General features: G+C 52.5%; 5 protein-coding genes across 5 annotated transcripts; 2 read left to right on the top strand and 3 right to left on the bottom strand.

Annotated features, from left to right (window-relative positions):
- Positions 1-424: 424 nt before the first annotated feature.
- Positions 425-2205, top strand: CH63R_03972 (Ammonium transporter; the record flags this gene model as incomplete). The annotated part of the gene is made up of 5 exons (XM_018298947.1): positions 425-523; positions 625-907; positions 985-1111; positions 1192-1640; positions 1718-2205. The coding sequence occupies 5 exons, from the start codon at positions 425-427 to the stop codon at positions 2203-2205; spliced, it is 1446 nt and encodes a 481-aa protein (XP_018160193.1).
- A 242-nt stretch (positions 2206-2447) lies between these two features.
- CH63R_03971 (uncharacterized protein) lies at positions 2448-2816 on the bottom strand (the record flags this gene model as incomplete). Its single annotated transcript, XM_018298946.1, has 1 exon — positions 2448-2816. One exon carries the CDS (start codon positions 2814-2816, stop codon positions 2448-2450), a length of 369 nt encoding a protein of 122 aa, XP_018160192.1.
- A 3486-nt stretch (positions 2817-6302) lies between these two features.
- CH63R_03970 (uncharacterized protein) lies at positions 6303-8076 on the top strand (the record flags this gene model as incomplete). The annotated part of the gene is made up of 2 exons (XM_018298945.1): positions 6303-6561; positions 6668-8076. 2 exons carry the CDS (start codon positions 6303-6305, stop codon positions 8074-8076), a joined length of 1668 nt encoding a protein of 555 aa, XP_018160191.1.
- A 951-nt stretch (positions 8077-9027) lies between these two features.
- On the bottom strand, positions 9028-9399 carry CH63R_03969 (Membrane protein; the record flags this gene model as incomplete). Its single annotated transcript, XM_018298944.1, has 1 exon — positions 9028-9399. One exon carries the CDS (start codon positions 9397-9399, stop codon positions 9028-9030), a length of 372 nt encoding a protein of 123 aa, XP_018160190.1.
- A 1160-nt stretch (positions 9400-10559) lies between these two features.
- Positions 10560-10987, bottom strand: CH63R_03968 (EC14 protein; the record flags this gene model as incomplete). Its single annotated transcript, XM_018298943.1, has 3 exons — positions 10560-10676; positions 10740-10890; positions 10944-10987. The coding sequence occupies 3 exons, from the start codon at positions 10985-10987 to the stop codon at positions 10560-10562; spliced, it is 312 nt and encodes a 103-aa protein (XP_018160189.1).
- Between the last annotated feature and the right edge of the window lie 1133 nt (positions 10988-12120).

Genomic DNA, 12120 nt, shown 5'->3' with positions numbered 1-12120 from the left:
ATATGCCCATGGTTTTGTGCCGGGGGACCTAGCTCGATGCCTCCCGGTCGATGTTGTAAGATAGTCCAATCCTGTTCTGTCTCAGTCTCATTGAGCCCGGGAGGCCAATCATTGACCTTGTTCTTATCTGGATATCAGAAGGTTGATGGGAGCCAAGACAACGCGCGAATGTTGAATACTGCAACAGCGACAACTCAGTATCAAACCTCCTTATCTCAGGCTCGTGCCGGAGCACTGGGGCCAAGTGATAAACTACGACTGGCCCGGTAGCACTGGGCCATGACTTGCGCTGAAGAATTTCAAGATTTAAGCATATGATTCCCGGGCGCCTCCCATGTGACTGTGTTCGGTTCCGCGGTTCTGGTTCTTTAGCAGTCGACAACCTGTAAAACCAATTCACCGTCCACTGTACCTTGCATGCATCATGGCGGAAGTCATCCCGGTGACGGAGTTTCCAGACTATGCCGTCGACCCGACGGGCGGCAACCCCATCACACATGATCTCAATGCACCATACGATAAGGTGAGCGATGTTGGATCGAGCCTCGACGACCCTGCTGCTACCGAGTGGTCTTCTCCCTAAGTCCTGGATATTTTTTACTAATCATGTAAACAACGTAACAGGGCGACCTCTGCTGGGTCCTCGTGTGTACCATCCTGTGCTGGCAGATCACGCCGGCCATCGGCTTCCTCTACGCCGGGATGCACCGGAGGAAGGCCGCGTTGACAATGGTCCTGCAATCCCTCTTTTGCGCTTCTGCCTGCGGCCTGCAGTATTGGATATACGGTGCCTCGCTCTACCAGTCCCGGACCACGAACCCGATCCTCGGCGACATGTCGCTTGCGGCATTCCACAACATCCTGGCCTCCCCTTCCTTTGCCAACAGCGATGTTCCGGATATCCTCTGTGAGACGAGACGATCCCCCCCCCTTTCCAACACGCTTCGAAACCCCCCTTCCCTGGCTGACAAGATGGATCGTCAGATGCTGCTTTCGGCTTCACTTTTGTGACGGCGACGGCCATGATCTTGGCCGGTGCCATGCTTGAGCGCGGCCGCCTTTGGCCGAGCATGTTCTTCCTTCTCTGCTGGACGACCTTCGTCTACTACGTGTAAGTCGCGAAGCCCGCACCACACGCTCCTTGGCAGAAAACACATAACGCAAATTATGCTGACCGCTCCTCACCCCCAGCCTGGCCTACTGGGAATGGAACCCCAGCGGCTGGCTCTACAAGCTGGGCCTCTACGACTTCGCCGGATCCGGCCCCGTGCACATCGCCAGCGGCTTCGGGGCTCTCGCCTGGTCCATGATGCTGGGCCCACGCATCGACGACGGCGACAGCGGCGGCACCGCGACGGAGAAGAGGAGGCGCGTCCCGCACTTCAAGGCGCACAACCCGCTCCTCATGACCCTCGGGACCGTCCTGATCTGGTTCGGATGGTTCGCCTTCAACGGCGCCAGCACGGCGAACCTCAGCCTGCGGTCCGTCTACGTTGTCGTGAACACCAACTTCGCCGCCTGCGGTGGCGGCGTCACCTGGGTCCTGCTGGACTACCTCTACATCAAGAAGTTTAGCCTGGTTGGCTTCTGCTCCGGCATCATCTCAGGCTTGGTCGGGATCACTCCGGCAGCCGGGTTCGGTACGTGAATGGCACACCACACAACTGTCAGTGGGGAAGGTATTTCTCCAAACTAACAAGGTCAATCTTGTTCATAGTTCTCGTTTACGTGTCACCGGTGGTCGGTATGATCACCGCCGTCTGCTGCTTCTACACGGTCCGCTACCAGCACCTCCTCCGCGTCGACGACGGCCTCGACATCTTCGCGATCCACGGCGTCGGCGGCTACGTCGGCGACGTCCTGACCGGCTTCTTCGCCCACAAGATGGTCCCGGCCCTCGACGGGGTCAGCGGCGACACGTACGCGGGCGGCTGGTGGAACGGCAACTTCAGGCAGATGGGCCTGCAGCTGGCCGGCGCGACGACCTGCGCCGCCTGGTCCTTTTTCGTCTCGTGCATCCTGCTGTTCGCCATCAACAGGATCCCCGGGATGCACCTGCGCGCGAGCGAGGAGGACGAGATGCGCGGCCTCGACTTTGCGTACATCGAGGAGGCCTTCTCGGACTACGACGACGGCAGCTTGCTGATCCACAACGGCCAGGTCGTGGACACGGGAGCTCCGGCGAGCTTTTCCAAGAGTTCGTAGGCCTATACCCTGGCCTTGAGATGTTTTTGTTGTTACCATAGGTGGCTCAACGACGTAATTTGTCAACGAATCAAAGAGATATTTTTTTAAATTAACGCAAACCAGATTTTCAATGGCAAAAACATTCATATCAAGGTGTTCTAGCGTTACAAGACCGTTGATCGGGGTTAGAGGTCATTTGAGAGACGGTTATTGGGTTGTTGATGCTTCTGATCCTTATCCAAGTACACTGCCAGTAGTCACTAGTTGCAAACACATGTGCATTGGACGCTTGTAGCCTCCCAGTCCACACGGCCGTTGAAACGTCCGTTTCCAATCAGAGTTGTCCACTTCTCGTATTGGTCCATACTGTGCGCCAAAACGTTTGCCCAAGCCTGTTGTTCGAGATCACAGCGATCAAGGTGGCAAGCCATGAGCTTCTCATCTTCCGAATCTTCTTCCTGGTTCTCGTCAAACTCTTGCTCCTTGTCGAATAGCACCACGAGATCCCCGAGACTTTTCAGACCTAGCTTCGGTGGCTTGAACTCCGGGAGCTCGGTGGTCGTCACGCAACCGGCCCCTCCAGCGCGGTGCCAGACGTCTACTAGACTTTTGGCGTACGCTTCGTCCATGCGCGGAATCGGATCCCCCTCGTTCACAAAGGCTAGGCAGATCCCAGGGAGAAAAGGACTGGGGTGAAAGAGCTCGGTGAGGCGGAGGCCGATATCCGTGTCGAGGAATGGGGGGCAACCAAAACTTATGCAGGAGAGTGTCGGCTTCTTAGTCAAGCGCACATCTGTTTGGTATTATTGATCAGCCTGACGCTGAACTGTTAATTGGAGTGGTCTCCAGTTCATCTGTTCCCTTACCCAAAACTTGACATGTTAGGAAGTGGCAAAACAGCAAACATGCTACAGCCCCTCCAGCAGAATGGCCCGCAAAGACGATTTCCACATCTCGATTCTGCTGTTCGAATTCATGCAAGGCTGCTTTTACCCGAGTTAGGAGATCTGGGGCGATAGTCCTGGCACATCGAGCGAATCCGCAATGCACTTTTGCCGCTGGTTTCGACTGGGCGTCGGGGAGGTTCTAAGGACTCGAGTTAATATCACCTAAAGATATCTCCCACGCAAGGAGCTGGAAGTCCTCGGAGGACACGATAACAACCGACAAGCCCGGACTCACCACCAAATCAGAGCAACTAGCTGGTTCGATATTCAAATTAACAAGCCAGTCGATGAGACTCGCGCTGCCTCGTACCGCAACGACTAGAATCCTGCGTCGAGATGACGGATCAGCTGGTGCGATTTCGAACAGGGCGGCGGCTTTCCCCGAGCCGTCCCTGGTGGGCTCTATCCAGTGTCTGGCTTTGTTGGTATAACCTGGGAGCTCAGGAATAATCTGAGACAAGTCCTTTCGGTAAACGGCCTTTGAGCACAGAGCAGCTACTTGAACGGTGCGGGCTGTTTGTTCGTTACTGGTGGAGTGAAACTGGTCGTCAGTACACTAATCAATCATTAGGATTCGGGAAATGTCTTTTAGTGTGACTAGTGTGAATGAACCTTTTCCACTTCGTCTTGGGCAATTTCGCCGGGTTCTTGTGGAGCTCCGAGACCAGCTTGCGCAAGTTTGTCGCGCGCTCTTTCATCGCGTTCCGATCTAGGGATTCCCTCGCGAGCCCTATTCGAAGCAGAATTCTATGAGCATCATGTAGGCTGTCGGTGACGACGAAACCGTTTTGTTAAGGCGAGGGAGAGCAAGAGTTACCCAAAAGATCTCCATCGCTGATATCGTCGAGACCGCTGAGCATTGTAGCGACAGTTGTCGAAGCACCCGCCAGCGTGGTAGAGCCCGAAGACCCCGCCACTGAGGCGGAGGTATTCAGAGAATGGCGTGAAGCAGACATCTTTTAGTTGCGCAAGATGTCTGAATAGTGAATTCTCGAGAGAATGCTCAAAACAACTCAAGCAGGAGGTATAGCTATTTCTGTATTCAGGTCGAATGTTGACGGAGATGGTGAAAGTATGTTTTTATCCCCTCTTTTTTCCTGGGGGGGGATGCGGTGAGGAAAACGTATATCGCCCCGACCAGGCTACTATTACGTATCTTGTAACACCATAGAGCGCCCGCAACCATTTCTTGCCCTATCAAGGGAGATTAAAAGAAGAACTGATTGGTATACTGCTTCAGTTATGGCTGACGTCCACAAGACGCATTACGTATCTTGTAATAACATAAAACGCCCGCAATCATTGCTTTGACCTATGAAGAGAAAGCAAAGGATGATCTGATTGGTATACTGCTTTGGTCTCATTCCGCCACACGTCACAGTAAGCATCTAGGCAGGTTGCTATCTTGAAGCGAATCAGGCCAAGGTTATGACGTCGAGTAGAAAAGGCGAGTGACAATTTTTTACCCTCCCGTCCTATACATATAGATGGTGTCCACTAGAAACATTTGATGTCTGCTGCTATTTCTGCTTTACGAATAGTACACTAACCTCTCGAAGGGCGTTGTAGCCAGTTCACACATATACGACTCAAATCACAATGGTAACCTCATTGGGCCCTTCAAAAAGAGACGATTCAAAGGGAAAGGTCGAGTGGACGAGTCTAGGTTCATGTGATCCGGAGACGTTCATCCAGAAACTATGCAAAATGTTTTGGCATGGCATCGACCGGGACCTGGACGAGATCCTGCGGACCCTCAACATGTGGGGGGATGATGCCGAACCGCCCACGGTCAGCTCAAAGTCGGACGATTGGCTTGGCTTCGAAGCGTTTGCTCGGAGAGCTACTGGTTCGGCTGCGACCGACTCGCTGTGAGTTCTAACGCTTGTCGCCACGCGCTCAATGCCTGACCGCTTGCTCACTCGTCTCTACATCCACTCTACTCAGTGCGTCCGATATTTGGGCCAATTTGGATACTAGCAACTCCGAGAAGTTTACCAAAAAGGAACGGATTGCTCAGATGCTCCTACAAGCAGCAGGTACGCACCAAAAACAAACCGCAAAACCCCCATGTGCTAGCGTCACTCACGCCAACATCAACGACGCAAATCTAACAATGGCCAATTGGGTTCAGGCATGCTTGACATAGACAAGAGTGGGTCGAATTCTAGCCACCCAGGTACCTACCGTGTCCGAGGTATAAACATCTAACCACTGCGCACAAGTGATCGAGTATCGAACGCCTGAGCATAGGCTCGAGCAGTTGCTTCGGCCACGAGCACCACAACGTAAGCATCCATCCCAGTCCATCAACCGGATAAGAAACCAGTTTTAGCTGAGCCGTCTTCGATCTCGATAGTGATGGTGGCACCGGCGGGGGATACCCAGAAGCCGATCAATTTCGTGTCCCTCGAATGTTCACAATGTCACCAAGCTATTCAGGGCACTCACTTCCGGTACGTTGCCGGGCCCACTCGTAATTCACTCGTCGACGAAGGATCATCATCTGCTTACTGTGAGACGTGTGTACGGGCGTCTGGGAATGAGCACAGCCTGGGGCCCCTGCGCAAGATTCACAAGAGTTGCATACTGTCCAACTGTATGTCCGACGAACAAACAGGGGAGTTATGCCAATGCCCTTGGAGCGATCCCGAGCCCAGAGTAGGGAAGCTGTTCCCTTTCAGCCAGAATGATCGCGCTCGTCACGATCCACGCTGCCATTTGGTAACGCTCAAGTCACAGCATTGCGACGCAAAGCTGAGTGAGCTCAAGATGTTGCAAGACGCAAAGGGTAGGAGCCTCGGCGACGATTTGATCAAGACTGCTGCCTTGGCAGTGAATATTGACAGCAATTACCCATACGGCAACGTCCATATGAGTCTCATGATGGGGCCGCTGATTATTGAGAACGGAGCCGAACAGTCCGTAGTACCCTTCTCACGTCTCCCCCCTCCCCTCTAAACTCATTTGAAGTGTTCTGACTTTGGTCTTCTTAGGTCCAAAGGTGGCGTGTTAATCACGGTTCGAGACCGCCTCCAGCTCCATCCAGTGGGCACTACTACGAATTCGGACTCAGTTAGCAGATGCTATGCTCTTAGTCAGGACAGACACTTGTTCACTGCGGATAAGCATCTGCCTACTAGTAGTAACCGTCGGGTCAAAGCCTTTATGAAACAGGTTGTAGGAAGCCCATTCTGGGGCTTAGGAAAAGATGATTGTGTCGGCGAGGACGAAATCATCAGGGATGTGGCCAAGGCAAGCCTGAACTACGCCGACAAGCCTATGAAAAGCATCGAGTTCAACGCAAAGAAGAGGTCCAACGCAAGAAATGGCATATACGAGAAACTCCATCAACTCCTTCATCTGCGTGTCAGGGCCTACATTCATGCCATTGTTGAGAAGCTCTTGGACAAAAGCATACCGCTTAGTCAGTACTCTTCTCTGCTTCTCCCCCCCCTATAAAAAAACGAAGAAGAAAAAACGAAAGAAAGTCGTTCGTTCGTCCACAGCTAAACCGAGGTCTTCTATTGCAGAGTTTCATTTCCTAAACAACAACTGTCAGAGGTTCTGCGACGCCATAATCGACCGCAACGTCTTCGGCAGCTTCATGATCTACGCCCGAAAGTGTCAGGAGAAGAAGCATTGCTCATCACCGGTTCTTTACCTGCTGAGCTTCGTCAGCCGGATCGGCTGTCATGATGGATTTCCCAGAAGGGTGGTTCCGTCATCGAGAGCGACAGCGGCGAATGGTCACACGGAGGAGTTTCTTCTCCGCTTTCGTCGATTCGACCACCACAACGAGACCGACATAATCGACAGCCTGGTAGAGTACTGGACCGACTGGGGAGGGTTTCCGGAGCCCGTATTTCGGCAGCAAAGCCTCTTCCCATGGGATTGCACCGAGGCACGAATACAAGAGGAGGAGGCGGAACGGCCCCAAGTGAAGTGCGGAAAATGCAGCCTGGCAAAGCACCTTTGGGCATTCCCATTTGACGCATGGTCCGTGGCCCAGCTTCATATCTTCCGGGAGCGTCGATACTATGCGCTCCCGTCAAGCATCCCTGGCGACGACAACATCGTCCGCACTCAGATTGGTTACAGGGAGTGGATGCACAACAGACTGAGCGTGCTGGAGGCAGTCCAGGTCCTGGGACGCGTGGCGGTCGCGATGCGTCAATCAGGCATTTTCCGCAACAGTTGTCAATGGAACTTTGAAGCTTGCGGCTTGGTGTTCCCCAACACGGCCCCTGCAAGGAGGTTATCCCGCCGTCGCAAGAAGCTCCAGAAGCTTGCAAAGGAGAGGCGAGGTAGGCTTGTCATCCAGCCAAGCAGCGCCAGCATCGTCCACGATCGCATCAAGCTTGCCGGCATCCACCGGGCCCAGCCCATGGGCTACCACTACGACCAGGACATGCTCCACGACTGCACACTGGCGGATTGGGCCGACCTGGCCCACGATGACCAGGTGGCGGCTTACACAGCGCTCCGCGACTATCAGGCCGAGCACGTGGACGAGATAATTGCGGCAGCGAAACGGAGATGGACGGAAACATCGCAATCCAGCGTCCAGAATCGAACCCCCGGGTCCGGTACACGCTACCTCGACTGGCAAGATCTGCTGGTCCCGGAAGGATGTGATGGGTCAGGGGCAGAAGTGAGCTTTCAAGCGGACGACAAATCTAAAGCAGACGGTAAATCAAAAGTGGACGACGCCAAGTGCGATTGCGTGTGCGACCCTACAGCCTTGTCTGGTTTTGGCGTGGGATGGGACTTCAGGGAGGGCCACAGCGGATTCTCTGCCGACATTGGCTATGGGGGATTCGATGGAGGGGGAGGGGGAGGGGGAATGGGCGGCGACAGCAGTCATGGAGGCGGCAGCATGAGCACCGGTGATGGCGGCGGCGGCGGCGGCGGCGGCGGTAGTAGTGCTGGCGCCAACTAAAAGCCTATACATGACACTTTCAGCTCATATATCTTCCAACCTCTGGTTCACTCAGAGTTCGGCTGTAAGCGCGCGCGGCTGGCAACTGCCCCCTGCGTTTCTAACGCCCGTCCTCTTTAGTAATGGAAGCTTCAGCAGTTAGGAGCTGGGCTAGTGTGCCCAAGGTAGGTAGGTAGGTAGGTAGGTGCCTAGGTGAGTATGCTGGTGATGACAGCCACTGTTTACTGGACTCAGACCGAATTCTAGCATTTCTAGAAATAGATAGTAGAGTTGGTGGATAACAACCAGAGAAAACAAAAACAAAAAGGAAAACAGGCCCTAATTATGAAGATCACTATTTTCCAAATTTTAATCAATGTTAACATGTAATTTTCACAATAGAACAATGGGTCCCTCTCCTCATCTTGAAGTACAAGCATGCGAAGATCACCATGAACACGGGAGTTGTTACTTTTCAAACAAAGCGTGCTATTTGTGATTTGACATGGGTCCAGTTCTGGACGTGCTCCTCGTCGGCTGTGTCCCCTACGACAACCGCCTCCTAGGGAAGTGGTCGCGGCAGGCCATCGGCCACACGGGTTGCAAACACAACCCTTTCCCGAGGACTTGTGTCTTCACAGCATGTCGTCTTCCCTGGATATTCACTGCCGGAGGTACTCGGGAGTCCGACTGCCATCTCGTCCGTGTCTAGGTTTCCGCAAAACTTTCCAAACAAGGCACCACGAGTTTCTTGCGAGGAAAACGTCGGCGCAGCCACACCAGGGTGGACCATGACCTGAAACCGTCAGTATCAACAAACGACACTGGCCAGGAACTCGCGGGGGCAGGAGAGGAGAGAACGTACATAGATGGTCCCCGTGCCGCTCCAGGTGAACTCGGTCTGGCCACATGGCTGCGGACTGCCGCAAAAGCTCCCACCGTGAGGGATGGCGTGACTAGGACCAGGCCATTCTAGAACATCGGATTGTTGTTTGCGCGCGTGTCAGGCCATTGGATCATTGCATCCCAGTGCTCGACCAATTTGTCGTTCTCGAGGCGGTAGATGTCGATAAATCTCCACTCGTGCCCTGCCATTTCGTAGCGTGTATGGAGAACGACAGTATCGCCCTCCGCGACCACATGCTTGAACTCGATCTTTTGTTTCTTGACTCCCTGCGAGACGAGCTTTTGTAAAAGCTCTTTTACTCCCGCAGGGCCATCGGCAATTGTTGGGTTGTGTTGAACGAAATCATCGCTCATGTAGTCGTCCACTGCCGAGGCATCCAAATCACCAAAGATTCGTTGGTAAGCGCCAGTGACGATCTCTTTGTTCTTTAGGCTCATTGCGAAGGTTGTTGAATGAAGACGAGCAGAATTGATATGGAGAGCGTTACGACTTGATTGGAACTTCGTCTTCCTTTAAATATGTTTGCGGCGAGTTCAGTCTCGCCCTGTTTTCGATTTTGAATTCTGCTTCGCTGTGGAATGATTGGGGCGGTGATTTGCCGCTTAGCTGAGCATGTCTGAGGGATTCCTCAGCGGCCTCTGGGGTATCTGACTTGATTCAACCCCAGCCCCCCGACCTAAACACTAAATCGCGCGAGACAAGATGGAAGGGGTCATCACGGAGGCTGCTTGTATCCGGATACGACGTAGATACATCATATTATCAATGATTAACAAACGCATTTCCTAGCTCCGTACTGTTTATTACACTTACTACCTTAGTCAGGGCAAGAAACTCTATTACAAAGCGCAACGGAAGCTGATTAGCTGGGAGGGGCTGCCTCACATCGTGCAGGTACAGAGTCCAAAGCAGTTCGTTCCAGTCTTATCCGCCAAGCATCAAACCCCTTTCAACGGTTCCAAGATGTCGACTCTTGACTCAACCAGCACTTCGATTTCCACCCACTAAAATTATTTGATTCCGGGATCGGCTATTGGACGGACTAGCTCCGATTGGAACCGGATGTTCAAATCTTCAGGCAGCTTCGCCCCCCGTCCCATGTGTCTCTAATGATCCACCCCGTTGTAGGTTTTCATTAGCCGCTCACAAGAATCGTGCTAAACTTGCGTTGCTATTTGCCAAGTAATGTCGGCCTGTGTAAAACTGTTAGATTAACGCCTTTGTCTGAATGAATGGCTGCTGAGAACTAGCACAAGTAGAACCGACCACCTTCGGAACTTATCCCATGAGAATTATGGAGCTATCAAACGACTGGCATATGTCCCTCATAAGACAATGCTGTACTGGTCTGAAGATATGTTTTACTAAGCAGGGAATGTACGATTGTATAGTTAGTTTCACTTAAGCGAGGTTGTCCCTGGTTCTGTCTTTTCAGGCGTCAAGGATCAGGATGCTAAGAAAGGGTTTGTGCTTGTGCTAGTTCGGAAATTTTACATCTAGAATTCCTTTAGATAAGAGGGCTATCGGATACGACGAAAAGATCATGATATATTCTCCAACACGCTGCTCGAATATGGATCAGACAGACGTCCTCCATCTACAAGCAGGTGGAGCCGCCTCCGCAGTGCTCCTCGCACTGCGCCCGCCACTCTCTGCCGCCGAGGCCGTGAAAGGTGAAGAACCCTTGCCCATTGTTGTAGACGGCGTAGCAATACTATCGAAAATTCGGGGTTAGTCAATGGAGACAGTGGAAAAGTGACTGCCGTCTAATACTCACACCCTCTTTAACCTGAGAAAAGACGGTGTCCTCGTGACCCCTTGGCTTCTTGAAGAAGACACCGGCTTCGGTGTAGCCGTTGCAGGCCCGGCTGAGGCATATTTCGTCGCCCGTATTGCACCTGCAGCCGTGGTGCTCGTCAGCGGCGGCGCTGGAATGCGGTTAGTCAACGGTGGTGGGCTTGGATGGGAAGTAAACACATACAGGAGGGGCAGGAGGACTGCGATGATAAGCTTGGTGAAATGCATCTTGTAAAGAGTGACTGTGTTGCTGTTTTTTTGCAAAAGAATGTGGGAGTCGTAAAGATCGTCGAGAGTACGTGATGATCTTCAAAACCCCCTTCCAAGACATTTGAACTCGCTCTACATATTTTATATATCTCCAAAATCGCAGTCCGGATCCCGCGGCCGCGACTCCGTTAGCTAGAAGTTGCCTCAATACTCCTAATAGGGTAATACTGTTTGAGGTCAAACTCTATGTCTACCCCGTCTTGTAGGAGCCAGGATGAAACACACTATACGGAGTGTTGCAGGTAGAGTATATGTTCTGCTAGCTGGCGGCCTAGAGTCCCTCTCGTGCTTCATCTGCTCGCGCCACGCGACAGGGCTGGGCGCAGAAAGACCCAGAATTTAGAGGCGCAGCCAGGCTGGATTGCAAATGCCAAGGCCGTTAGGTCACTTATATCAGTGCTGAGACAGGCTACCATTTGCCGCGGGATGTGGTTTGTGCAACACGTCTGAAAGATTGCCGACAAACCCTACTTTATCCCAGGCGGAGGCGTCACCGTGCAAGAATATGATCGTATTCCATCGATCTCGAGTGGTCTAATTCCACCGGGTACAAGTCTGGCTTGAGGTATATCAACGCCCAGCAAGGGTCTGTGTCTCCCATAGAGGGAGGGGAGGGGGTCGCCAGCCAAAGACAGTAACCCGATAAGCGTACGACTCAAAGACGATGTCCTCGCCCCTGAGCCTTCCAGCCAACCTTGGTTTCTATCTAGCACGAGATATTGGTTAAGACAGGGGTTTGGTCTATTTGTGCTCTCAGCACTACAACCCAGCCCAGATGGCTTTCATATCGACGGACTCTGAATTGTTCGAGAATTGCTACGCGTACTGAGTTAGCGAATGATTAATAAGGCGTATGCCTCTGGGAATATCCGGCTACACATGTTCAAGTTCCGAGTGCACATCACCGTGTGTTACTCAAGTAGCCTTGATGAGTACTCATGTCTCAGGACCACACTTTTTGATCACGCACATTACATATCATTCACATAAACTTTAAAGATTCAAGACATAACCACTGTTAATTCGAGCCAAGTTGACACATGATTTACGAGAAACATTTACATCTTCATCTTAATTGTGACGGGAGAGAT

This window comes from Colletotrichum higginsianum, chromosome 3 (genome assembly GCF_001672515.1).
Source record: "Colletotrichum higginsianum IMI 349063 chromosome 3, whole genome shotgun sequence".
Lineage (NCBI taxonomy): Eukaryota > Fungi > Ascomycota > Sordariomycetes > Glomerellales > Glomerellaceae > Colletotrichum > Colletotrichum higginsianum.
Note: the sequence above shows the minus strand (reverse complement) of the source record. Positions and strands in the feature narration are given on the sequence as shown.